Source organism: Passer domesticus, chromosome 3, assembly GCF_036417665.1.
Source record: "Passer domesticus isolate bPasDom1 chromosome 3, bPasDom1.hap1, whole genome shotgun sequence".
Taxonomy (NCBI): Eukaryota; Metazoa; Chordata; class Aves; order Passeriformes; family Passeridae; genus Passer; species Passer domesticus.
The window spans coordinates 29,679,323-29,706,232 of record NC_087476.1 but is presented as its reverse complement, the minus strand read 5'-3'; the positions used below and the strand labels follow the sequence as shown (position 1 = coordinate 29,706,232).

General features: G+C 40.5%; 1 protein-coding gene across 5 annotated transcripts in view; it reads right to left on the bottom strand.

The window, feature by feature from the left end:
* Positions 1-25,563, bottom strand: part of FAM135A (family with sequence similarity 135 member A) — a 79,247-nt gene extending 53,684 nt beyond the window's left edge. Inside the window, exons 1-3 of one of the 5 annotated variants that reach the window (XR_010358315.1) lie at positions 24,968-25,563; positions 10,367-10,446; positions 6,624-6,744 (exon numbers count right to left, since the gene is read on the bottom strand). Coding sequence is in view for 4 of the 5 variants with exons in the window: in XM_064412341.1 (XP_064268411.1) it covers positions 6,624-6,700 (77 nt within the window). In the remaining variant the exon portion in view is untranslated. Of the gene's footprint in view, positions 1-6,623; positions 6,745-10,366; positions 10,447-24,582; positions 24,607-24,967 lie in introns of those variants that run through there. The other 4 variants (XM_064412341.1, XM_064412338.1, XM_064412340.1 and 1 more) reach the window with 4 other exon arrangements.
* Between the last annotated feature and the right edge of the window lie 1,347 nt (positions 25,564-26,910).

The following is a 26,910-nucleotide window of genomic DNA, read 5'->3' as shown; positions in this document are numbered from 1 at the left end:
CACAAAAAGAGCTGTGCCTACCACTGGCACTGTCTGGTCCAGAAAGGCAGTAAGATGGCATAACTAGGCATCTGAGCTCATAATCTTTTTGTTCTTAGAAAATGGAATTTTGCCAAATTGAATGACTGGAGGAGATGGGATGCCATTAGACAACTTTAATTCTGAATTAAGAAAATGTTTTCCATTGCAAAATCATAATTTCAATTGCAAAAGTTGTTATTTTTAAAATGCCCAAAAGTACTACTTTAATGCAAGAGATAAAATCTGAATAAAATTCAGATGATTTGAAATTTGTACCCCATATCTGAGAAGTCTAGAAGATGCAATGAGTACCTATGAACATCACAAAACATCGAAGTAATATTTCTGGAATATGGGGGGATGCAGGAAAAAAAATATACCCTCAGGACAACTACAACTACCAACTCTTAGCTACACCTCTATGTATAATGACTGAAGAAACAAGCATCTATACAATCATCTTTATGGGTCAGAATATGTAGCTAAAACCTGCAGCATCTGGATCTCATTTAGTTCCTTAAGCTGGAGCATAGTCTTCTAGGAATTGCCATGGAGAAGAGCGAGAAGGAGTCCAGTTTACAGTGGCTCTAGGTGACCCCCAGACAAGATTCACTGTGTGGCTGGAAGTCTCCTAATACAGGCACGGCACTTCAGATAACTGAGGAAGACAAGCCAAACAACCTACCCATGTCTTCAGTTCCACTCAGTGTGCTTCAAAAAACCTTAATTTCTCAGCTAACTCAAAGGAAACAGTGCTCAGTTTTCCACTTACTTTTCTAACCCCTATTTTCAACAAATATAAGACGTCATATTTTAGAAGACAAGATTCTGTCTTTTAAATTGTAGCTGCTCGCTGGGACCAGACCATGGCATTGGTGTCTCACTGCATCACACAGGCTAATAGGACAACTGATGATACTAAGTTTCAACTTCTGTAGCACTGGAAATGTAAAATAAGACTTCCCCACTGCTTATTCCCAGTCTTACCCTTTCCTGCCTCAAAGCAAGCAGGACCTCTGTGTGGGCATCCACTGACAAACCAGAATCAGAAACTGATCCACTTAAAAAAAACCTCACAAAACAACAACAACAAAAAACCCAAGACCAAAAATATTTGCATAATCTTTCCTAGACAGATTATTCCCTTGAGTTTACACCCTAGCCTTCCAAGTCTTAAACCTGTATAATTGCTATTTGTATTACTGTAAAACCATAAACTGAAGAACAGAGCTCATCTTACAACTGTTAGACAAATTTGACAGCTTTCTTCTCTCTTTGTAAAAATGCATTACATTAAGTAAAGATCACAGTACAATACTTCAAAAGAGAAGCTATCCTGTCAGAAGGCAATTCACAACACTTATTTCCAGAAAAATATGTCATACAGGAATGTAGTTTGAAAGTAAAAGTACGTCTGAGCTGTATGAATTATAAAGAAAACCAAACAGGTGAACCTGAATGTTCCTTGTCCATCAAGAGTTTGTTATTTGATCATATGCTAGCAACAAAAACCATTAGCAAGGACAATTTTTCATTTAAGGAGAAAACTTTTTCATTTCTGATATAAACAGGAGGAAGAAATGTGTTCCTGCTGGAAGTGCACATTTTGAATTTTGATTTCCTGTTAAAAAATTTAAAATTAATGTAGACAACTCACTGGATCCAGAAAACAATGCAACTTTCTATATATTGCATTATTTCTCATTACATTACTGAGTAATCATAAAAAGATTTATTAAATTTCATACTCTGATTCAGTGTTATTTTCTTTTAAGCTACATTACACAACCACATGCATGGAAGCATAAAATGTCAATGCTGCTCAGACACATCAGTGAGTATCTACACGTGAAAAACATTATCTATGGAACAAAAGAATATCATAATTTTCAGTAATTTCTGAAGTTTAAATTCCTTTGACTTTTCATAGGATTTACATTCACAATCAACTTATGCTGCAACCTTACCAATAACCTTTCAGATATGATACATCTCCAAAAATACCTTTTAGATTAGAATATGCCAAAGTCTCTCCTGTGAAAGGTATTTAGTATTATTCTTCCATCTGTTACCCAACAGTTAAAAGCCAAAAGACTTCAAAGAAGTGTGGTAGACTTACATTACTAATGTAAGTTCATGTGGTTTTATAAGAATCTTTTAACCCAAAACAAAGTCAAATAAAAGAAAACTAAGACACATTGAGTAGTAAATATGCAATAAAGAGCTACTGTTACTACTTTATTTTACTTCCTCTCCGCATAGTTTATGTAACAACAAATTTACACTGCCAAAAAAAAAAACATTAGGAAGTTCTTTTTCTGAAACCCAAAATGAAACTGCAGGTATTGTACCTTACAAATTAAAATGGTACCAAAAAAACAAAAAGACAAAACACATAGAGACATAACTATTAGAAGTATTCTAAACCCAGCTTTGGCCAGTTGTGTGTGCATGCATACTACTGACAAAGTAACAGAAGATTAGTGAGAAAGTAAGAACTTAACACTGGGATTATAAAAAGGCACAGAGATGGGGCAAATGTAGATGAAAGCTGTTTTCAAAGCAGATCTTGCAGCAATGTGTGCACTATGCTAAACTACAAACTACTAGCTGAGTCTCTTTAGCTCAAGAGATTTGTCATTTACAGGTAGAAAAGCAATACACAGATCCAAGGAAATGAAACCCTCATCTTCTCACCGGTGGGGGTTACCAGGAAACTCTTCTTACCCACAGAAAAGGTAACTGTCCCAAGTTAGACATCAGGATCCATCATCCCATGTGGAACATGGGAACTTCAGCTGAGCACTACAAAGTACTGAGGCACTTTCAGTAACCAGTTGCTTGGAATCAGACATTCTGAACACATTTCTATCTCAGTTCAGGATATATATGTATGCTGACACATACAAAACATATGTAAATGAGGGGGTAAGCAACCTGTTCTTACAGCGAAGTCTTCAAAATTTAACAGCTTTAAGCTGAAGGAGGGCAGGGATAGATGAGGTATTAGAAGGAAATTCTTTTAGTCAGAGGGTGGTGAGGCACTGCAACAGGCTGCCCAGAGCAGCTGTGATCATCCCATCCCTGGAAGTGTTCAAGGCCAGGTTGGATGGGGCTCTAACATGTTCTAATGGAAGGTGCCTCCCCCATGGCAGGAGGGCTGGTACTGGATGATGTTTAATGCCCCTTCCAACCCAAGTCATTCTATGATTCTATGCAAAGACTGCTGAGACTACTGACCCAGTGTCAGCCCACGGGAGGTGCCACTGATCACCAGCCTTAAGCTGGACTTAGCACCACGGATCACAACTCTTTGAGCCGAATCATCCAACCAATTGTCCACTCAATTCATACTCCACTTCTGCAGTCAAGCTATGTTATATTTCCTTTGTCTTTATAGAAGATCAGTATTATAGAGCCCACACCTTACTGGTGTGAACTTTTATGAGCTAAGATGACAAAACAGACTGAAACTTCACTATCTCAGACTATCATTCTCACAGGTCCCAAACAAATAGAATTCTTTAATTCATTTTGTCACACAATAATCACATATCAACAGTGATTGCACTATTTGGAAAAAAATTCCTATCATCCCATCTCACTAGCTCAAAACAAATTGTGTGAAGCCTTATTTGAATGTAATAACAGATAAAAATAAACCAATGGAGCCAGAAGCTGGGTTTAAAGCAAATGTCATAGTTATAAGAAAACATAACAAAATAGCTGTATTGGATATGTTAGACAAATATTTTATTACAATGCACTATTTGTTACCCCTTCTTGGAATAGTAAGTTATCTTAAAGTAAAGAAAATAGTGTGCTTTAGAGGGTCACTTAGGAGGATAATATAGTTATAACCCTTCATATAAATATGATCTCGTGTAAAATACTACGAGAAATTTTGGCTGAGTCTGCACTATTTAGACCAGGTTAGACTAAAAAGAGTGGTTTTGAGGCACTTTCCCCAATGACCCCAGCTTGCTGAACGCTGGTTCAGTTCACTGAGAGCTTTCCAGTCACAGAACCTGGATATCTCCTAAGGAAGCCAAACTACTCTGATCCCTACCTGTCACAAAATGCACTTCAGCCCCTGCAGGCACAAAACAGTCTGAACCAACTACTGATACAAACAACTTAAGATTACATTCATGATACAAAACATCTGGTCCTCATCAGAAGATGAGGTTAAAATCTAGTCTGAAGTAACCATGGAACCACACAGATGTATGGACATCAGCACTGCTTTCAGTAATTCATTCCTTAAATACCCAATTTAATTGTTAGTGTAAACACAGCCATAAGTGCTTCTGGCAACTGTAGTGCCACTACAGATACAAATCTGAGAAAATACGAGACACTTGGGATGCAAGAGCTGGCAGATTTCTTCAAATAGTTATAAAAGCAGGAAGAGAGTAAAATGGGTTTGACTGGGTATTAGGGTATGTGGACTCTACAAAAAAGGAAGGAAGGGTGGGGAATATGCCACAAATTCCAATGACCAAACTCATGTTAGTTCATATTTAATAAAAGGGACAAAAGACTGACATCTAAAATACATAAGGGTGAACTTTCAGACTGATAGAGTGATTCACAAGACAAAGCTGTAAAGAAAAACAACTAAAACTGATCAGAAAAATTTAGGCTGGGAATGATGACATCTCCAGTAATCAAATGAGTGAGAATCTAGACTGACTCTGCAAACAAATACTTTGGAGTAAAATCTACTAAGTTCTAATAAGGAACTTGATGTGATTATTTGCAAAAGCTGACATTTTATTCTACACAGTTCAGAAGGTCATGATGTTTCTAACTCCATTAGACAAGCATGCCATGCTGGGAAGGCTTGCACGCACAAAATACAATCAATTCTGTACTTGATTTTGGCGAGACAAACCACGCTAAACAATAAAAAATAGGAGGCTGACAATGAAACCAAAGATTTCCTTTTCTGCTCATTCAATCCATTATCCAAGAGCTCCTGCAGCAACAGAAGTATTACATATGGTCTCAAATAAACACAAAGACAGTTTCCTAGAAAAATACTGGAGCCTGCCCAAATTGAAATAATTGCAATAGGCACATTTCTCAGTCTGTCAAATTACTCTGCAAGTTCTCTCTTCTTCCTGACATAAACTTCTACAGGAATGTGCCCAGAGTTTAAGGTTCAGCTCAAAACCAGAGAAGTTACCTCCTCACATCACTTTTCTCATTATGCCAGCATTCCACCTCTCTGAACTTGCCCTGTGAATTTACTGCTTTTTAGCTTACTGCAAGAGTAAGGTAAAAAGAAATACATCAGGTAAAGCACTGGTAATTATATTGCTGTGCTTTGCTTCTCAACTACATTTCTGAGGAACCATTTGAACTGTAAGGTTAAGACAACCAACACTTTCTTCTCTTCAGTTTCTCCATTAGAGTAAATGTACTGCCATGTTCTACCCTCTCCTTGCCCACTGATTTCAAATATTAAAAAAGGCTACCGTTCAAAAGACTGTGCTTTTTTGTTAAAGCAATTAGAATATTCTCAGTGTTTTCACAGACCTCTTAAGCCTTCCTTAATCCTTCTCTTCCACTGAAGAGTGAAATTACAATTTTCCTAAAAAAGGGTCAGTTTGTTGTATATATTTTGACCGCATATAGTAGCAAACATAATGGGTCATCAGTCGTGTCAAAAAAACCCCTTAAATGTACTGAAAACAATACCCACATGCACACCCACACCCCCACATCCACCCCAGTCTTGAACTAAGTCAAGGCTAAAAACACGCACATATTTCCTTATCACTGCTTCTGAGCAAAGTTACTCTACAATGTTTTGGAAAAAGCAGCTGTCAGAAATCAACACTGATACACCTTGTTCTGTCTCTGCAAACACTAACACAGCCTAAACTCCAACATGCATTTTTACTGTAGTCTACTTGAGGATTGACAGACGGCTAATGTACCACAACACTAAAGGACCAATAATCTTTAATAGCTCCAAAATAAGCTACAAAGGATTATTTCCTGCATAGCCATGGGAAACAAGGACCTTAGAAAGTAATCTAGGACAATCATGTAACATCAAATGAAAGGAATATGGAAAAGACTTCTACAGAGATAAGGTGGAGTAGGAGGAGGTCAGGAGAGTCTAAAGAGGCAGCATGGAATCCTGTGTAACTGGAGGCACAGCAAGAGGAGAGAGGCTGGTGAAATTCTCCACTGCCAAACTGATAAACGAGTAGGTTAATTGGGGCAAAACCATTTTTTAAATATTGAAGAGAAACACCTATTTCAAACAAAAGGGATTACAGAAATTAAGACATGGAAAGGTAAAGGCCTGGGTAAGAATACAATGTACTCTCCATATCTACAGGTTTTCCCTCATCTCCAATTAGACAAAAATATTGCATTACAAATTAGGCTTTAAGAAAAAGTATTTTAGTATTTAATTTTAAATCCTAGAAAGAGAATGACTTTCCAACACAGAATAAAAAAAATTCAAATCCCTATAAAAATAGTCAGTAACATGAAGCAACACTGCATGACAGAGTACCCATTAAGGTCTTTCCAACAATAGCCATCCAACAGAGTAAAGTTTGAAAGAACTTGCTACCTACCCTCTTTGAAACAAATCCACATTGAAGAATTTGTGGAGCTCCACGGAGAATTCTACCATAGCCTGAACTTCACTCATGTTTATGAGGATGAAGAAGTCAAAACTTGTCAGCACCTTAGTTACTGAAAACAAAGACAAAACAAACTATTTAAAATACAAGCTGAGGATAATGCTCATCTGGTCCTAAAAAGGACAATGCTTACACACAGTTTTGCACAGCTTCCTGAAATATGCAGGCCCTGAGGTAAACAAGAATACAGGATGTACCAAATCCAGCTCACAGTAACTTCTATCTTTCTTGTGAAGGAATCAAGTGTTATCAGAGAAGCACCACAACACATCGTCAGCATAATACAATCCTGGCACTTACTGGTACCTACTGCAGCTCAGCTCGAGTTCTTGGCTGGAGAGGGAAGAACAGTCTCAGACAAGGAGAAAAAGAGCATGGGCTGCTTCCAGCCCTTGTTGGTGCAGAATGTCCATGCAGGCAGCAGAGCCTCAACTCTGGCATGAGGACAGCAACAGCTGAATTATAGTGTAGCCAAACAGTAAAGAGAAAGTGTCTGACCAGGTCATGTAAGGCTTTAGACTGGGAGATTCCAGGGGAAGGCAGAAGTTAAGGAAGGCAACATGCCTATTTTTAGTCTTTTTTTTTTGGAAGTAAAGTGATATTTTTCACTGTCATCTTCACAGCCACAGACTAGCAAGTTCCTGCCACTTTACAACTGCCTGCTGATACCTACATTAAAATCCTACAGATTTTACTAAGTTCTGCTAGTTTTCCTTCAACACTAGATTGATGAAACACACTACACCTTCTACAAACACTTGTCCCCAAACTTCCCAGTTTCTGCAAGCACTGTCTGGTTTGAGGACTACGCAAACAAAAAAAATTTGAGCAGGCTGTACTTCATGCACATTAGTCAGATTTTCTGGCTCCGATGTGGAAGCAGTGGACATTGTTTGGAGCTTGAATGGATTATGGGGGTTTTGTTTTTAAAATTTTAAACATGGGTGTTTATGAAGTAGCAGGCACTACTGAGACTGAAACAGAGTAGGTGGCAAAAAAAGTCATGACTGCAGCAGGTATTAGTCAGCTGAAAGCAGTGTTACCTTTAGGGGCACAACCTCTAGCCTACCAACTAAATTGTCTTAGCATATGACTCAGGATAAAGACTTCCCTTTCTGTACTCACACTAGAGGAGCTGAAAGACTTCAAGCACTGTAACACAGGTGTAGATTTTAAACCCTAAACAAGACATTAATTCTGACCTTGGTTTAAAAGCCAACACAGGGACTCTGAATGCACTTTACAAAAACAAGGGAACAGTAAATTATTGATGTAACAGGGGATGGGGGAAGAGGAATTTTGCTGCATTAGGACAACATGAAGAACTTGGATCAAGGGCCCTTACCACAAGATCAAAATTACAGCATCTAGATGATACTATTAACCCAGCTTGTCTAAAAAAAACTTGTCATCATTTGAATTTCAATCAAAGGACTTCAAGAGACTAATTGAATGATGCCACAAGTTTTGCCACAGTTTTGTAGTGTTAGGACTGGCAGTGACATCCTACAGGGCTTTGCAGCAATTCCCTCTTCCACTGCTTTGTCTATAGTACTATATAGGGACGTCCTCTGTAGTCTTTAAAGCTAGATACAAAATGTTCTGCACTGTAATTCTCTGGGGCTGCAATACTGCATTATCAGATTGGCATCACCTACCAAAATGCAAGTGTATATTCTGCAAATGAAACCTGACCTGCCACAGAGCAGAGATCCAGAGATCCTAGACCCACTGTGACCCTTGGCTGCTGAGCAACAAACTTTGTGCGCTATGGATGAAACTGTCCAGTACCTCAGAAGGAAGCCACTTTAAAGCACTCAAGGAAAAGCAAAAGGATCTTTATCTTTTTAAGGATGCCACAGGGCAGTCTCACCCAACTTGCATTTTGATGAAACTACATTCTCATGAGAGGAAGACGTGACAAGGCTCTGGTGTCCCAGCACAATGAATGGTGCTGACTCCCTGAACAGCTTGCCTCCATTAAGGGAAGGGAAGACTGCTCCTGTGGTTGCTCTTGGGCCATGATCAGGGTCCCTCAAGTCCCCAGCAGGAAAACTCAGAACAACCCAGAAGCAATCTAATTAGGTAAGCTCAAAGGTCCATTTTATTAATGATTTAATTCAACAAAAAAACCCCAAAAACTTAAGAGAGCCACATCTTGCATGACTGCCAAAAGGTCTGTCCAGTGAGCTTGTGGTATTCCTCCTGTGTATAATATGGCTCTAGCTGGGGCCACTCCCTCCCTTCTTTCTCTATTGAGCTTACTTAGCACTCCCAGTCAGTTCACTAAAAATTGCCTGGCAGGCAATTTTTCCCTGCAGACCAAGCACAGGGTCCACTAACCACAGGCCTGCATGACAGAAGACCGTGAATTTTAATCCAGTAACAGCTCTTGCTCAACTACAAACAGCATTTGGAAACAACAGTGTCTATGCCTTGCTCCAGTACCAACTGCAAAACCAGTAAGAAATACTGTGGCACAGGTCACAGAACAGCACATCCAGCAAGCAGTGCTGTGTACCACAGGCACCCAGCTAACCACTGAGAATAGCTTTTGCTTTGTTGAGCATCAGCTTGTTGCACGTGCACCTTAAACTGGAAGAAGGGGAACATTCACTGCCCTGGGCTGACATAAACCACATCACTACTTTTCTGCCAAAGTATTTCATACCAGTGCAAAGGAAAACAGTACAGAACAGTTACAGTCCTGTGAACTACGTAATAGAAAGTATTATGCAGTAAATAAATATTTTAAAGGAGAAACTCAACTTGGACAATGTTTTAAGCTTGTACACTAATTATACAAAAGCCAACAAAAAACCTGAACTCATGTAGAGGTATTTGTCGTATAGATTCCTGTCAAATTTACAGCTGCACTCCACAAACTTCATCTACAACTAAAGTCCACAACTCAATTTAATATTTAATGAGTTTACTGTTGTATTTTAAAGCACATCATTAGCATTTAGAAACCAAGATATTAAACTGCATTAAGAAACAAAAGAATCCTTCAGTAGGAGCTCTCTACATGAGAAATGGAGTTTAATGCAGCATAGAAACCCATATCAGAAGGTCTGATAATAAATGACAACAACTTAATATACACAAATTAGAATGGGGGGCTCTAAACTTTTGGCAGCTACTTAACTTTTATAATCCAAACAGTATTTCTATAATCAGAAGTATTCAGAGCACTGAGACTTAACATTTCCAACTTGATCCTACACTGAGGGTCAAACCTTTCCTTTCCTTCATACTTCTGAGGGTTTTCTTATTTTCCTAAGTTGGAAAATCTCCTATATATCCTGGCTGGTCCATGCTGTCCCCACATCACCTCACCACTTCCTTTAGTTATCCAAACTAATCTTTCCTGAGGCCACAATACCAAGTAGATCACAGAATAACATATTTTTAATGTTCGTCTGAAGGAAAAAAAGATGATTCTTTTGTTTCTTGTTTCTGTTTTTTTTTTAAATCAATCATTTTAGTGCTAGTTTACAGCAGCTGCATCAGAGCACCTGAGATTGAACCGAAAATACAGAAACCTCCTAAACAAGGTTTGTTTTCAGAAAAATAATCGTTTAACACTGCCATTAATCTAGCTACTTGCACTAGGAACTGCAAAACAACACGGAGAAACAAAATTGCAAAAAGCTCTTCAAAGACTGTCTTACCTGCACTGGTAAATACTCCATTTTAGTACGGCAATCAACCAGTCTTCCAGTTCTCTGCTGTCAAAAACATACTGCTCGAACTGAAAAACAAACAAACAAACAAACAAACATTTTACTAAAAGCAACATCTCTAGAATGTTTCAGTACTATGTACTTCGTTCTCCTTTCCTGCATTCTAATAACAATCTTTATCATCAACAACAATCTGATCTCCAACACTCACACATGAACTGCCTACCAGTATTCTCCAATCTGACCTTGGGTCCTGCACTGCAGTTTTCAGCTCTCCTAAAGTGTAGCAGTCTGATATGTGTTTTTACAAAATAAGTAAAAAAATACAACTTCTCATTATGCCAATACTCTGGCAAAGCTGACTTTGCTATGTCCAGCCAAACTATCCCTGTCTTTACCAAGGAATTCTAAGCTCCCAGAGGACTCTGGTACCCCCCCAGCCACCCCACAGCCTCCCCAGTCTTCAGAGAGACTCTCAGCTCCCCAGGAGCAACACAGCCCCAAAGAGGTAGGAGGATATTCTGGCCTGAGTCATCAAATACAGCTCAAGCCCCCGCGAAGCCTTACATAGCCACCAGGGAGGAGACAACTTCTAAGAGCAAGTCTCATGAGATTCTCCTGGTAAATCTTATGTCCCTTCTCCACAGGAGCCAAAATTCAGGGGACAAGGAGAAGACCACAAACCCAGTTTCTTAGAGCAAACATTGCAGGTAGGTCAACAACACCTAATATTCTGAAACTCTCCCTGGAGCTCCTGATAAAGCACTACATTAAAACTGTTTATTAAGAAGCAGTTAATGAAACCATTAGAGTACTTAAAAAATACAATAAAAATTGCAAAATCTCTTTTTTATCTGATGACCTTTAGATTTCAAAGACACAGAAAAGAGAACATGTAGTTCTACCCTCTTAAAGGAACTTTGCATCTTTCTGTATGTATATTTCAGAGAAATACAAAGACAAAATCCATCACAGCTTGTGCAGGCAAACTGTGAAACTAAACTGGTTTTGCATTAGCTTCAGAGGGAAGAAAACAGAGAAAGCAGAACATAAAAAAATCTGGATTTTTTAAAACAGATTTCACTTGTGCATGCCATGTTGTTATTGCATCTTTAATACCACAAATTTTCAGTAATAACCCAGTAAAATATTGAAGCCATAATGCAACAAAAATATGGCACCAACATTTATTACATTTGTTTAACAATGCATTACAACCTGTGTCATACCAGTTCTCTTTTAAAGAGGATGGAGTTCTTTTTTTTTTTTTGAAAGAGAGAGAGAGAAAAAAAATGCAAAATTCTGAAGAACTGAATTTTTCTAGCCTTACATTTAGTATTTTATATTCAGTGGAAATCAAAAGTAAAACTAAAGAACCTACAAATGAAAATAGAACAAAGCATTCATTTTGCTCCAGTCTGTTTCTAGCTGTTCATTTAACATTCAAGTATTATTTTTTTCAAAGTTGCTGTAGGAGCCTTATACACCAGCATCCCTGAGCTTTTTTACCAGTCCTCTTCTCCTGTATGCTCAGAGATCCAGCACCTGCCAACACAAACTCAGCCACCATCTATCTCTGTGCTGATGACTCACAGGTTTGTCCCCCCCACCTGAGAACTGCCTTCAATTCCAATTTTAGCTGTTTCTTGGACACTGCCTTCAGCTGAAACTTAATGTGGTGAAAACAAAGTTCTTGACCTAACCAACAAGGCAATTTCTAATGCTGACTTTCTGAGTGTGCATACCAGCACAAATCTGACTGGAAACCCAGACATTGTTTTTCATTTAAATTTCTCTAGGTTCTCATAGACTTTGGCAAGACTATACAGAAGATGTGCCAAATTTTTCTGCATGCGATTAGAAATATGTCCCATCTATCCATACAGCTAAAACTCTTCCAAGCTAATATCCTTTTATTTTAATTACTGTGAGGCTGAAAAAGCATAATTCACTGCATGTATTAGTTCAGCATGGTGCTGCAAAGAACCAGTCTGTTATTTTGATCATTTCACCTTTCTCTCTGCATTCCCTGCAGAGAGAGCCTGGACTACTGCAAGCATAACTCCCCTGTCCTTTGAAATCCTTTCAGAGCTGTGCAGCACTCAATACCACGGTGTTCTGGTTGAGACTAGAGCTTAGAAATAAACCCTGCTTCTCCATAATTAAAAAGGTGAGGGTGTAGAAAAGAAACGGTAGTTGAATTTTGGATGTTGTAAAACAAGCAAACAAACAAACAAAACCCTTACGTAGAAATATCTAGAATACCTTATTCAATTCATTACTGCAATTTTAAAAAGACAACATCACTACCACCAGAAAAATACTGCAGAACACACTGCTTTACATCAGGATTTCCTAATTAATTTTTTTAAAGCTTCACACCTATATTAATTATGTGAAGTAAATAACTACACATGTAGTTAAACAATGACCTAATCTTCACGGGCTGAGGGCAAAACTCAACTATTTCAATCTTCTTCATGCCTGGCTCTCTAAGTCTAGACTACTTCCCAGCCAACCATAAGGTTTGATTCTAACAAAGCTAATGCAAGATACATATGACATTTAAATGGGCTAGATAAACAATCAACTTAATCAGGCATTAAAATTCAAGTTTTCATACTTTTTGCTTTAAATTTAGCACCAATATCTCATCCCTTATGCAGCACACTGATAAAAACACCATACTCACTACTTTGAGCTGACAACTTGATTATTCCCACTGAGCACAGAAGTCATTAAGATGTTGCATTTATTTCTTTTCTTCTCCCCTATTAATAGATCATACATGTGATACAATAATTCATCTTGAACACTTATTAGGCTTATTCCCTTCTATGCTAGCATTGGTCTTTGTCTGTTTGACAAATGACATGTTATTTCTAAGCTTCCTCATTAAAAACTTTAACAGGAAAAGTTCTGTGAGAGCTCAGTTAAAAGCTCTCTTTTTTTATTGATGTGTTCTCCCTCTGCCACAAAAACCCCTGCTGCAAAACAGACCCCATGCTTACACATTTCTGTATTTTTCCTCCCAGTATGGACACTAACTTCTCTCTTCAGCCAACAATTTATGCTAAACAAAAACCGCATCATCTCCGAGATTTCTTCTCCTTTTTTTCATTAAAATGAATCGAGCAATGGTTTCAACAGTAATTTCCACAGAAAAAAGGAAACAGAACATGAACAAACCAAAATGTTTTATTTGCCTTTTACACAGACCTCCCATAAAATTAAACCCCACATTTCAAAAATTATTAAAGGAGTATGAAATAACTGGCACAAGTGTGACTGCTTTTGAGTCAGAAACAACTAAAATGGAGCATTTTGATGATAACCAGTAGCAGTTTGGGATATGTGCTACTACGTTATGCCAGCCACCTTGTCCCACTTTGATCCCAACACATTGGCTGAGTGAGAAAAATGAACTTCCACATACTCATGCCAAGAACCATGGAGGGGGACTACGGAAATCAGCAGTAAAGCTGAGCTACCTCAACAACAGTGATGAAAATGAATACCTCTAACAGCAGCAGTAATGTAGTTATGTAGAAATACATCTGCAAATGTAGAAATAAGTCTGAAAATTAATTACTTGTTTTGCTTATCATTTTCCATTAATGAACTCACAATCTATCTTTTCCTAACCTATTCAGAAGAGCATTATATGGGAAAAACCAAAATGAAGCACTTATACTAAACAATCAAAGTCTTTTTGAACTTTACATAAAAAAGCATATAAGGATTTTACAGTAAATGGAAAAAAACCCAATAAATTACAGGCTGTAGTATTTTGGCTTAAAAAAACCAAAACTGCATAGCCTAATACATTCACCATCTTATAAACTACTGAATTTATGAAGGATGTATCAGATAAGAATTAATAAAGTAGGAGAGGGAAGCTTACTAAAATAATTTGATTCCATCCAATGGAATAGGTTCTTCATAAAATATTAAGGGTCCATCTAAGTGTACTTAAAACATACTTCATTTTTCTACTTACACAAGGAAGAAAGCTCTCTCTCCTTGAATTCCATGTCCCAACAATGTCATTAGATGAAAAATAGCTTTCATATGGATGGATGAATTTGGCATTAAAATGTCTCCAATGACTGTTAATGTCATTACTCTGCTATATTTTATGAATCAAAAGTCTCCAAAAGAAAGCTGCAACTTCTATCCCACCACAAGCAAACTTGTTTTAAAAAATAAACCTCTGGTTTCAAGAGAAATGAAAATTAAATCAAACACTATATGATCAGTAAATTATTTTTAATAAGTAATATTTCTGTATTATTGTCCACTGTAAATAAAACAGCACAATTTACAGAGTTGAGTCATTGTTCCAATACCTGCTCTGAGGTCATTCTTTGACAAGACAGTAAATACAGTTTAGATTTGACAGGTTGATTTTATATTGGAAGGCTTTATGCCAAATAGTTACTGTATTTCCTCCCACAGTAGGCATTAAGTTAGCACAAATGATATATTGCATACTCTTATTAACTTAAGAAATGTGATAGCTTGGCTGCCTGATCGAAGCTACATTAGGGGATAATCTGATAGTAAATCTGATCCAGGATCAGTGGTCACAAAACCACTTCCTTGGTAGTTCCTACAGTAATAGCATTGGTGGTGATAGGCTGGATAAGCCAACAAAGAAAAACAGTGACTCCGACAGGACATTGTTCCAAGCATAAGTTCTTTCAGAAATACCCAGGAGTACTGTATCCAAAACTATTTTATTTTTCAACACCTAATGTTAATAATCCATATAATAACCGATAATATAAAGGCAGCTGATTTGGGGATGGCTACTACATCTTTATAAACATAATCCTTGACTTAGCTTTTTTCACAGGATCACAGAATCATTAAAGTTGGAGAAGACCACTAAAATCATCAAGTTCAACCTTTAACCTAACACTGCTGTCTCCACCACAAGACCATGTCCTCAAGTGCCAACTCCACACTTTAAACACGTTTAGGGATGGTGATCTCACCACTGCCTTAAGGCACCCCTTTTCAGTGTTTAACAACCATTTCAGTGAAGAGATTTTCCTATCCAAACTTTCCCTGACACAATTCAAATCCATTTTCTCTAATTCAATCACTTATTACTTGAGAAAAGAGACCAACCCCCATCTTGCTATACCCTCCTTCCAGGTAGTTGTAGAGAGTTATAAGGTCTTCCCTGAGCCTCCTTTTCTCCAGGACAAACATCCCCAGCTCCCCACAGGACTTGTACTCCAGACCCTTGACCAGCTCTGCTGCCCTCCTCTGGACTCACTCCAGCACCTCAGCATCCTTCCTGCAGTGAGGGGCCCAGAACTGGACACAAGGACTCAAGGTGCAGCCTCACCAGTGCTGAGTACAGAGGGACAATCACTGCCCTGGTCCTGCTGGCCACACTATTGCTGATTTTCTTGTGGTTTGGTATCCAGTTTCCTATCACTTTAACAAAACAAAGTGAGGAAAGCATTATAACACATAAATTTAGGCTAGAAGTTTAACTCTTTGATCTTCAGTGCAAAAAAACCCAAATGTAAAAACTGGAAATATAAAACACTGTTTTTAACATCTCATAACATCTGCCCACAGCTTTTATTCAATACCTATGTGAAAACAGTCATATATTCTTATTTTGTTCTTCCTTTGTTAATGATCTTCTGACACTGAAAAGTGTCAGACCTTCTCTTCAACTGACCCCTCTTCTAAGACCCTGTCTGTAACCTTTCTGCTACACAAAACGTGCATTAATTTTACAGTCAAATCCATATTATTCTTGTACAAAGTGCAATTTAGTTCTGGTTGAATGATACAAGTGCAAAGTTGAAGGACAATTTAGCAGACTGCCACTGCAAACTGTAACCCAATGAGGTCATAAGAAATATTTCAGAACGTGTATTAAAGCTTTTCAAAAACACATTGTAGCAAACACCTACATGTCAATTTGGCCTAAGGCTTTAAGCTCTTTTGATGCTCACTTATCTTCATACTGACCAGATGAGGAAGAGATACTTTTCTCTGCAATTTCAGGTGGCACCTCCAGCAGCTTATCTTGTGCACATCCAAATCTAAGAGCACTAAGCTGAAACCTATCTAAACTTCTAAGTTCACTTAGTTATTACCCAAACCAGCCAAGCACAAGATTTTAATGCTCTGTCCTTAATGTTCCACACTCTTTTTTCCTGCCACTGAAGCCTGGAGCAAAACAGATCTTACCTAACAGAAAACAAACAAAACCACCACCCAACCAAACAAACGAACAAAAAAACCCAACAAAAACCAAACAAAAACCCCACAAACAAATAAAACCAACCAATCCACACTCCCCACTCCCATGAAAAAAATGCAATAAAATTTAATCACTCCCTACTTAGCTGTTTAGAGGAGAAGGGACTAAACACAATATGAAGAGTACTGTGTGCGCTTTTTTTTATTGAGAAATGCTCAGGCAAAAAAGTCTTTGAAGAAACAAGTGTCAAGTAAAGATAACACTGATCAGCACTGGTGGACAGCTGTGATGGTAGCTTGAACAAACTGAGCAGATCTTAGCATGCACACTATAAGAAGATTGGATGTCAGTAAGCACCCTGAGAAAACAGCACATTATATATCAGCAGCAAAGCTTTAAATTATATCCTTTTGCTACCCTTGCAGACTTGCTTGCACCCACGCCAAAAACAGCCATCTCTGCAATTGTGCTGGCAGTTGTGGGAGGCAAAAAAGCACCAACAGCACCAAACCAAACCTTTACAGATATTTTGGAGTTTACTTTGTAAGATATTGGTGGTTATGGGGGGGCAGTTGGTTAGGTTTTTTTTTAAATTTAAACAGCAATATTTAGCTGATTTAAATACAGCATGATTCCACAAACAGCTGCACTGATCTATCTCAGAGTATGCCTATATTAACATCTAACCCTGAAGAGGTAAGTGAGGGCATAGCAAGAATTTAAGCCAACTTTGTCTGTGAAACTACACTAAGTCTTCCACACGAGAAACAGCTTCAGAAGATTCTGCCTCAGGTGCTCATTCACATCTTCACAGCATCAATACAATCGCCCCCTCAACACTGCCAACACAGTGCTCATGGGACGGCATTTTAAAATTAATTAGTTACCATTTTAGAATAATCTATTTTTGCAGGGCTTGATCAGATAATTTCCTTATCCGGTTTCAAAGCACAGCTCCACAAATAGCAGTGCCATCATGCATGGGGAAGGGAAGCGCGCAGCAGCACAACACAGTGGCTCCCGGCCAGTTGTCCCCTCAGCCTCCATTAGCCACAGCCTTGGCACAGCAAAGCAAAGAGGTCTCAGTAGCAGGGTGAAAGAAACTGCCCCTTCTCGCAGCCATTCCTGAGGCAGTATTTTTACCCTCCATTCCTTTCTTTGATTCACCTCAAAAGCAGGATAGTAATGCCCCACCCCTGCCCCACTTCTTCCATGGATGGACACAACACCAGAGCCCAAGCAGAAGCTCAGTCCAACCTCCCCCTGCTCCACAGGACAAGTTCTGCTCTCTACTCACAGCCTGGTTTCCCAGGGAGGCAACGTCTCACCTAGGAACCCTCCTTGGCACCCCAGCCCATTTCCTTCCAGATGGAGACATGGAAGGATGGAAAGCCGAGCAGCTTCCAGCAGCTTTGTCCCAAAAGGCCCAAAAACATGCTCCACCTGCAGAGAAACCAACCAACGCATCTGGTGTCAGGAGACAGGCACCACTTCTGCTGAAGAAGGGCTCTTCTGCTCCCTGTCATGGAGGAAGAGAGCGACAGGGCTGCCCTAGTCAGCACAGCCTGCTCCATCTGAGCTCCACAGGCTGCAACCCCCCCTTAGAGCACTGGCATTGCTCCTCCCCCACTGCACGGCGAGAATATCTTACTGAAGACTCCCTATGAAACAGGCAAGTAGAGCAGCATTAACAAATTCAGCTTCAAGATCTGCTTTTGTTTATGTTGCAGCTTGAAGGCTTCACGCTCCTCTTACCTCCTGCTCCCCACATGGCATTTCACTAACAGAACAATGCTGACGTGTGAGAAGCTGCTAAAAACACTGACACAAACCTAAAATGGCAAGACTCTGTTTCCAAAATAGCACATTGGAAACAAAACAAATCTAATTATCACCTTTAGTAACTCCAATGGGTAGACTTGCAGGGTTACATCAAAACAAGTCAGAAAACTGTTTGCTGAATTAGCTTGAACCATCACCAATGCTACTTAAATAGTTTTTGACAGTGTTTTGTATGAAACAGTTTTTGTTCATTTCTTTTCTCCTACCATTTACTTGTCACGTTTAGTTAGAAATTCTTGTACTAAGGTTTTGTAATCATTAAATCCCTTACACGCTGCTTTGAAATTTGCTACAACTAGAACAAGTACCACCCACTAAATATAGCATAAACATTCAGGGAAAAAAACGCCCAACAACTGGGAACCAAAGTCATCAGAGGCTTTCCCTACCCTGCTGATAGCACGGCTGGTTGGTTTTCAAAAGGTTATTGTTCCTTCCTCTCTCACCTGAGAAGAGCAAATTGACTGGCCATGAAAATTCATCATTCTAGCTGAACTCCATCAGCTTTTACACATTTCCATCAAAAGGCAGGTAACATCTGTTAGAGCTTCGAGTCACAGACTCAAATTCAGCTCAAGCATTAGTAGCATTAGCTGGCACTCAAACCAATTTCACAGACACACGGTGCACCTTCCACAGGTTATCTCTTAAGGACAAGCAAAATAAAATTAACATCAGGTAAAACTCTATGACTCAGAGCTTCTGCCCCAGCCTTCAAGGGCCTTCATCAGAAAAAGAAGCCCAGCATGAAAGAATGGCCACATATGTGGAGACCTAGGTCCTGACTTCCACGTTCAGATTAGTATTGACCTCACCTTTTACAAGGTTTTTTTCCCCTCTAAGCTGTTTTACATGTAAAGCAGTAAAACATGTTTTCTACTATGGTTTCTCGTTTCAGTATTTCAAATATCCTCAATACCTTGATATGTTTCAATCTGGATTTTTTCACCACAATAAGGGACTGAAGGTCAGAGGCACCAGAAAACATCAGCTCTAGAATTATCTGCTAGCTGGTATAATCTCAGAATTTACCCACAAAATCCTTTAAAAACATATATATGCATTTATGGAAAGCTAGATGGGCCACATATAAATAGACAGACAAGCAATTATAATTAAGTTTAGAAACACTACATATGCAACTATGACTACCTCTACTACTAAAACTCAGGAGCATCAATTACATTATTTAGACTGATTTTTTACATGGAAATACACAATCATTATGCAGAAAAATCATCAAGTGATAATAGAATTGACAGCTGGGGAGAAAGTACAGCTTCTTCTACAGAAGCACAGATACTACAACATTTTCCTTATAAATTTAAATAGAAAGAAGACAGAAAATGTACTGCAGGCCATTCTAATATGAAAATTGAAAGGGAAACCTCTCTTATTAACTTAAGAAAAATCATCGAACGCATAAAGAGAATTCCATTTATTTTATAGCTAGAAAGCATGATAAAATGTTATCTCTCAACATCCTTTATGCAACAGCTAATGAGTGACCTATGGCATTGTCAGTAACAGGGATTAATTCATGAGGTCACAGCACGTGAACAAGGTTGTGATTATAGTAAGCAGACTTGCATCTGGAAAACAAGTCAGTTTGTTATTTCAAAATGTCAGAGGTCAACTGTAAAGCCTCCTACAAAATTAACTGTTGAATGCTATAGATTTCTTCTTAATTTGAGGGTATAGTCTATACAGGTTTGTGATTTATTTCACAAACAAGATTCAGCAAACCATATGCACACATATGTACATATATATGTATGTATGTACATATATAATTCTGTAGTATTAGAGCTAACAAATTTTTAACTTTTCACTAGAAAGCTAAATACAGCAATATCTGTATGCTTTCCTTTCTTTCTGATACAGGACTTGTAATTCAAAAATGTGAACATGTTTCATTTAGTTCTACTAAGAAATATTGGTAAGTGAAACTTTTTATCTGTTTGCAACAAAACTGCTTGCACAATATAAAGTTCAAAATTCTTCACAGCAAAAATGTTCCCAATTTCAAAACCTCTACAGAAAATCCATTACAAACAAAAGCACTGAAACCATCTAACAAAAAATAGAATTGATGTCATTTCAATTTGCTGTAGCATTTTCAACTTTTGTTCCACTTGTAAGTTGAGCTCTGTGAGATTTGATTCTGTTCCTTATTTCTCTGTCTGTTCTTTCCAAGAACAATGCTGTCACCAATTTCCTGCTTGAAGTAAACACAATTTGCTCACCTGACTTCTTCCTGACCCAAAACTATGGCAAACTTATTTCCTCCCTTTCAGATTTTTTTCTTGTATATTCTTTGTTGTATACTCTTGTTACCACAAAGGTTCCACGCATTGTTCTTCGAGGAAGACGGTTTCTACAACAGACTTCTACAAATATCAGCAACACCACATTACTAAATACCAACTGCTTTTGCTATGAACGAAAGCATAAATATTTAATTATGTTCCTACTTCAATAGTAACTTATTTTTTCACACACAATACTTAATGACACATATCCAACAAATTAATGTGTTCAAAAGGTGCTTAGCAAAATGCTAGAGAAGGCCAAAATCAGCAGATGTGTAGCAAACATAAAACCACGTGTCTTGCCAAGGAAAAACACATGGTGCATTAATATTAACAGAATGTAAGGACAGACATTACTGCTTTGCCTAGCTATGGCAGAAAAACATAGAACTAGCATTTTTTTCAGAAGCATTGTATGATTGTAACAAGCTCACAGGCATCAAAAATGTGAGTTTTGAGTGGATTTCACCAATCTCTCATTTCTGTTTTAAAGCAGCAGGATTGTGACTTATAGAACCATAGAATAGAATCATTGAAGTTGGAAGAGACCTTTAAAGATCATCAAGTCCAAATGTCAACCCAGCACTACCACTGTAACCATTGAACTGTACCACCAGGATATAGGAACTTATAAAACTTTTGAAGATTGCAAGATAAACAAACTTTTCATTAACAAAAGAAAAAAAAAATCACATCTTCCATGCTTGTTCACTAGGATGAATATTGAATGCAAGATTAAATAATTAATAATTCAAGAAACTCTGAGCTATGCTCTTAGTTAACCAAAACAAATTCATGTGCTGGTACTTGACACAGTAGTACTTATTTAGGCTACGGGTTCTCTGAGCAGCAGCCTGTCAGAGGTAACTGACATACAACAACAGGCTGTCAAAACAAATATCCATCAGGGAAAACGGCTGGTCAACACACAGGTGCTACTCATCTTTCCTGTCATGAAAACAAAGCACTAGTGAGACTATTTTTTCCATACAAAGAAAAAGAGGAAGGGGAAAACCCACACAACAAAACTGCAACTCTTCCACCTTGGCTAACAAGAGAGTATATTCTGCCAAGACTGTCCTATAGTGCGTAGGGATTGAGAGATGAAAAAGAACAAAAAAAGACTTCAAGACAGAAAACATGAAGCACAAGATGAAACAGTTACCAAGCAAGGATGAGTAACATTAGTCTTTATCACAATAACAACTTCAAACATTGAAACAAGGTCAACAGTAACAAGAATTCACAACCGCTGGTTGTTGATTCTCACACTGAGGCCCACCTTTGGTACTGATTTAACCTTCAAATTTATTCGGGACAGCAACCAAGCCAAGGGAGACACGAGCATCAGTACTCTCAGCATTACATTAATAAACATTTGGGTACCTGCCTCCTAGGCTGGTGTAGGCAACCAGGTTCTCTTCAAGGAAAAAACAGTGCAAGAGTCAGAGCTCATAAAGGGCTTCCATACCTTTACCTGCAGTAGTTCAAAACCTTACCACTCAAAGTAATCTGCCTCATCCTTTGCCAGGATTTGCTTTCCTATGCACCTCCCCAAGCAGACAGATGGCTGTGGCATTCATATCCCATCCTAATCACTTCCATCAAGAGAAGCTCGCACCAAAACACCAGATTGTAACCTGGTGAGAATGAGATACTGATAGAAACATCCTGCCAAAGAGTGCTTATCATATCTCAAAACCACAACTAAGTCCACTAGAACTCGTCAGTGTCTTTCTCAGCAGATAACTGACTAGCAAAGTCAACAAGGAATGTCAGAGTGAGCAATGGATCTCACTTTACACATCTCTCCCTGCTTGGGAACTGAATTCACCAATTCTATATTTGTGAGAAAAATGCACCAGAGACAGCCCTGGAACCGAGCTTTGAAACCCATGTGCTGCCAAGGGAAATGTCAAAACCACAATACTGCAGTGTCAGGTAACAGCGTCACATCCATCACTGGTGCTTCCGAAGAGATGCAAGGGCTTAGCTCTTCTGAAATCTGAACAGAGCCCAGTGTGTTACTTTTGAGGTTTTACTTAACTCAAAACAAAAGTAAATTCTATCTCAATGGAATCAAATTGAATCAACAACTGTGTTGGTTTGCCTGGCACATTTTCAAAATCACAGTTTGGAAGACAGATTTTGGTTTGTTGTGTGCACTTTACTATTACTGATTACTATTCATGCCACACCTTACGCAGGCCAGTCAAACTGACCATAATTTGAATTGAATGTAACAAATCAGTTTTATTAATAAGGAGCTAATTTAAGTCCAAAACCAGTGCTTTCACATATCAGTTAACTCTCACCAGTAGGATTGTATTTCACACAAGGGATATATTCCAAAGAATGAGTTCAAATTTGTATTCTCTGACTTTTATCAATTGCTGAAGGAAAGCATAAGAATTGACTTATGCCAGTTACAGGAGGAAAAAGAAAACAATTGGTCCACCCAAGGAAAATGCAGACCAAGATTTATAGCTGTACTCTGACATACCAAATGCAGGTACTCAGACTGTGACTACTGGTACAGTCATATGGAAGAAACAGAACAAGATTACAACTCTGGGCTTCATTCATTAAAGTACTTGCAAAGATACAGCCAGAGCCCAGATTATTGTCCACTTCCTACAAAACAATTCAGTTCTAATGGGCAATGAACTGTTAAACAGAATAATAAAAACTATGCTGGAGTACCTAATTTGTTCCTCCACAAATCTAGAATTATTTCATTGTAAAACAGCTGTAATGTTCCAGCAAACCAGAGATTTATTGAAGCGGTTTTGGGCTTAGCAAGGACCAAGCAATTTTATCTACGCAATCAAACTGCTAAGTTGGAGTTATTTAATGGATGAAAATGTAATGCCTTCCCTTCCAGAGTAATACAGATTCTGCAGCATTTGCTACTTGCTATCAATCAAGCAAACCAAAAGGTGGTGCGTGTGGATTTTACTTCAGGCTTTGCCTATTTATAAGACATTAAGCAAGTTGAAAGAACCACTAAAAAAAAAAAAGTAAAACCCAGTAAAACAAAATAGGCATTTATGTCCGCTCTACTTGATAAAATGTAAGATCTCAAACAGTAGCTTATTTATGTTTCAGTCAGCAAAATTCTCTGCAACCAGGAGAAAGGGGAAGTGGGCTTAAACACATCAGCACAAATATCTCCTTGGTTATAGTATCAACAGGATTGTAAATCCCCCAATTACAATTTTAAAAAATCTGTTATGCTATGCAACTTCTCTTCCAAGCAATACTGCGTTTGCAACGCATAATTATCAGAGCTTTCAAATTGGTTCTGTTCGAATTTTTGCTTAAAATAACGCAAGAAACGAACACTATTTCCACCAGAGCGCTTACTGATCATGCAAATCCTGCCGAGCGCGCCCCGAGGCTAACTGAGCCCTGACGAGGTCCTGGGGACGGTGACGGGGGTGACGAGCATCTGCTGGAGGCACGGCCGCCCGCAGCGCCCCGCGCCGCTCCGCCGGCGCTCCGAGGGGAACGGGCTCTTCCCGCTCGCACCGGGAGGGCGGGAGCCGCCGGTGCCGCCCTCCGCGCACCAGGAAATAGCTGGGAGTTATTCCTAACGCTCGGCCAGCAACTTTCCACACCGCGCGCAGAAACCGACATTTAAAATAAATAAATAAATAATTAACGCCCCCTCCACTCTGTTTCAAACCCTGTGAGGGTCCCGTATTTCTCAGGAAAGGAAGGAGGGGAAAGGCACCACCGCCTCCAGCAGTTCTAGCACCACGGCCGGCCCTCGGACACTTCGCGGCGGGGACGAGCGAGACATTATTTCTGACCTATTTTCGGCGCCGCCTCGGAGCGATAAACAATCAACAGCGGCGGCGAAACGCTGCCTGGGCAGAAACTTCTCCGGCCACGAGCCGCCCCCGACCGGGGGCTCGGGAAGAGTCCCTGCCCCGCGGCGGAGGCGGCCGAGCCCCCGCCCCACCTCGCCGCCCACCCGCTCGGGCTGCGGAAAGGCTCCCCGAGTTTTCCAGCCGGGGTGCGGGGAGCGGGGGTCAGACCGACACGAACAAGTCCCCCGCCCGCCATGCCTGCAGCCCCGGAGACAGGCCGGACAGGAGGGGTGCCCGCCTGCCCCAGCCCTCAGGGAGGGGACGGACACGGTCCCGCCGCTCTGCCCGACCACCCTGCACCCCCTCCCCGCTCCCCGGCACCGACCTGGGACACAAAGGAGCGGCCGCCGCTGCCCGCCGATCGCCCGTGCTCCCCGCGGAGTCCAGGCCGCGGCAGCACCGGGATGGCGTAGCGCAGGCATCCGACGCCAGCGCTCGCTGCTCCCGCGACGGCCCGTGCCGCCGGCGCCGGCTCTGCGCTGGGCGGGGAGGGAGGGGGGGCGCTGGGAGCCGGCCGAGCGCCGCTTCCTGCTGCCCGGCGCCGAGGGGCGGCGGGTGCCGGAGCTGCCGCGGGGAGGGCTGCGCCGGGGCTAAGCAGAGGCCGGTGGTAGCGGCCGCATCCTCGGCTCCCACGCCGGGATTTCCGCGCCGCCTCGCTCCGGCTCCGAGGAGTCTCCCGTGCGGCTCCCGCGGCGGCCGCTGCTGGCAGCGGGAGCCCCGCTGTCCCCGCGATGCGCCCGGCCCGCGCTCGTGCTCCCCCTGCCGCCGGGCCGGGCCGGGCCGCGGCTCGGGCCCCTCCCGCGGGGCCGCTTGGGGCGGCCCCGAAGGGCCGGGAGAGCCCCGGGGCGGGCGGTCCGCGACCCACGCGGGGCTTAGCCCTCGCTGCTTTCCCCCGCGGCCCGCTCCCCAGAGACCCCTCGGCGGCGCACGCTGCGGGGCGGGAGGCCTGCCTGCTGCCGCGGCCGCCAGCGCTGCCTTCCCCGTGCCCGCTGTCCCGGCCTGGGCACGGAGCAGAGAGCAGCCCCGGGAAAAGGCTCCTCGGGGCGGTGGGGAGCCGCGGCGGGGCGGGCCGGGCTGTGGGGCACCTGCCAGCCGGTGCAGGACTGGAGGTAGTGAGCATTTATTGAGAACAAGTTCTCGTTTCTGTAGGAAGGCTTTTTATCAGTACGTGATACCAAAATAGAAGTAAATCGGCTGTAAACGGCACTAATAAAACTGGTAGTCTTTTAACATTGAGGAGGAGGGATGCTGGGTGCTACTGTCTCATTAAAAAGTGTGACATGTAGCTTGAAAATGAGTTTGTTCAGAGACCTATTGCAAACAGAATGATTGTCTGAAGAAAATTCCTATTCTTCTTCCCCTTCTATCTGCCTGCCTTTATGTGAAAAAAAATATTGGATGTAAAGTAAATTTGTATAAAAATAGTTTTTCAGACCCCCAACGTGTACTTCTTTCCCAATGCTGTTTCTGTAGCTGTTTTGCAGAGAGAGGAACTGGAATGCAGGCAATTTGCTTTTAATTAAAGGGGTATTTCAGGCCAGTCAGGTGGCAGCAATGTTAAATTTTATGTTTGTGTTTGCATAGAATTCTTTCAATAGTTTTGTCACCAATTGATTTAGCATCCAGACATGCAAACAGAAAATTGACTGTGAAGGCAGGGAGCCAGACTGATGCTGGGTTGGGACAAATGTCAGAGGGACGAGAAGCTGATTGCCATGAAATACCAAAACCAGCTTTGTGAGACATCCTTGTGAGTTCTCAGCACCTTTTGTTTCTGTTAAATCTGATTGAGATTGTACTGCTGGCAGAAATTTACGGCAGGCTGAACCCATGGCTATTTGGAAATTTAATTTTTGTGAAAGAGATTTCAGTTCGTGGGAGATTAATGATTTAAATGAAACTTGCATCTGTTTTATCAGGAGCATGTGAAAGTCTCAAGGATTTTTAAAAAGGCAGTTTTGAAATTATCAGTGGCTCTGCCATTTTTTGTCCTTGGTTATTTTGGGATAGGCTTTAGTAACTCCTTTGTGGTCCCACAGAGTCAGTTCCAACAAGTAAAAAAATACTGGAGTAGTTGTGTGTGGCTGACACAAGGTCTCACCAGGCCTAAACATGCCTCAGAAGTTCAGCAGTTTTGTACTAAAAGATGCTCAGCACCAGATAATGCCTGTGGATCTCAAAAGCCAGATTTTATTGAAGATGTTCTGATTGCTGAATAGTCCAGAAGCCGGCCTGGCAGTTTGGATGGGCTTTTATGTATGTGCACAG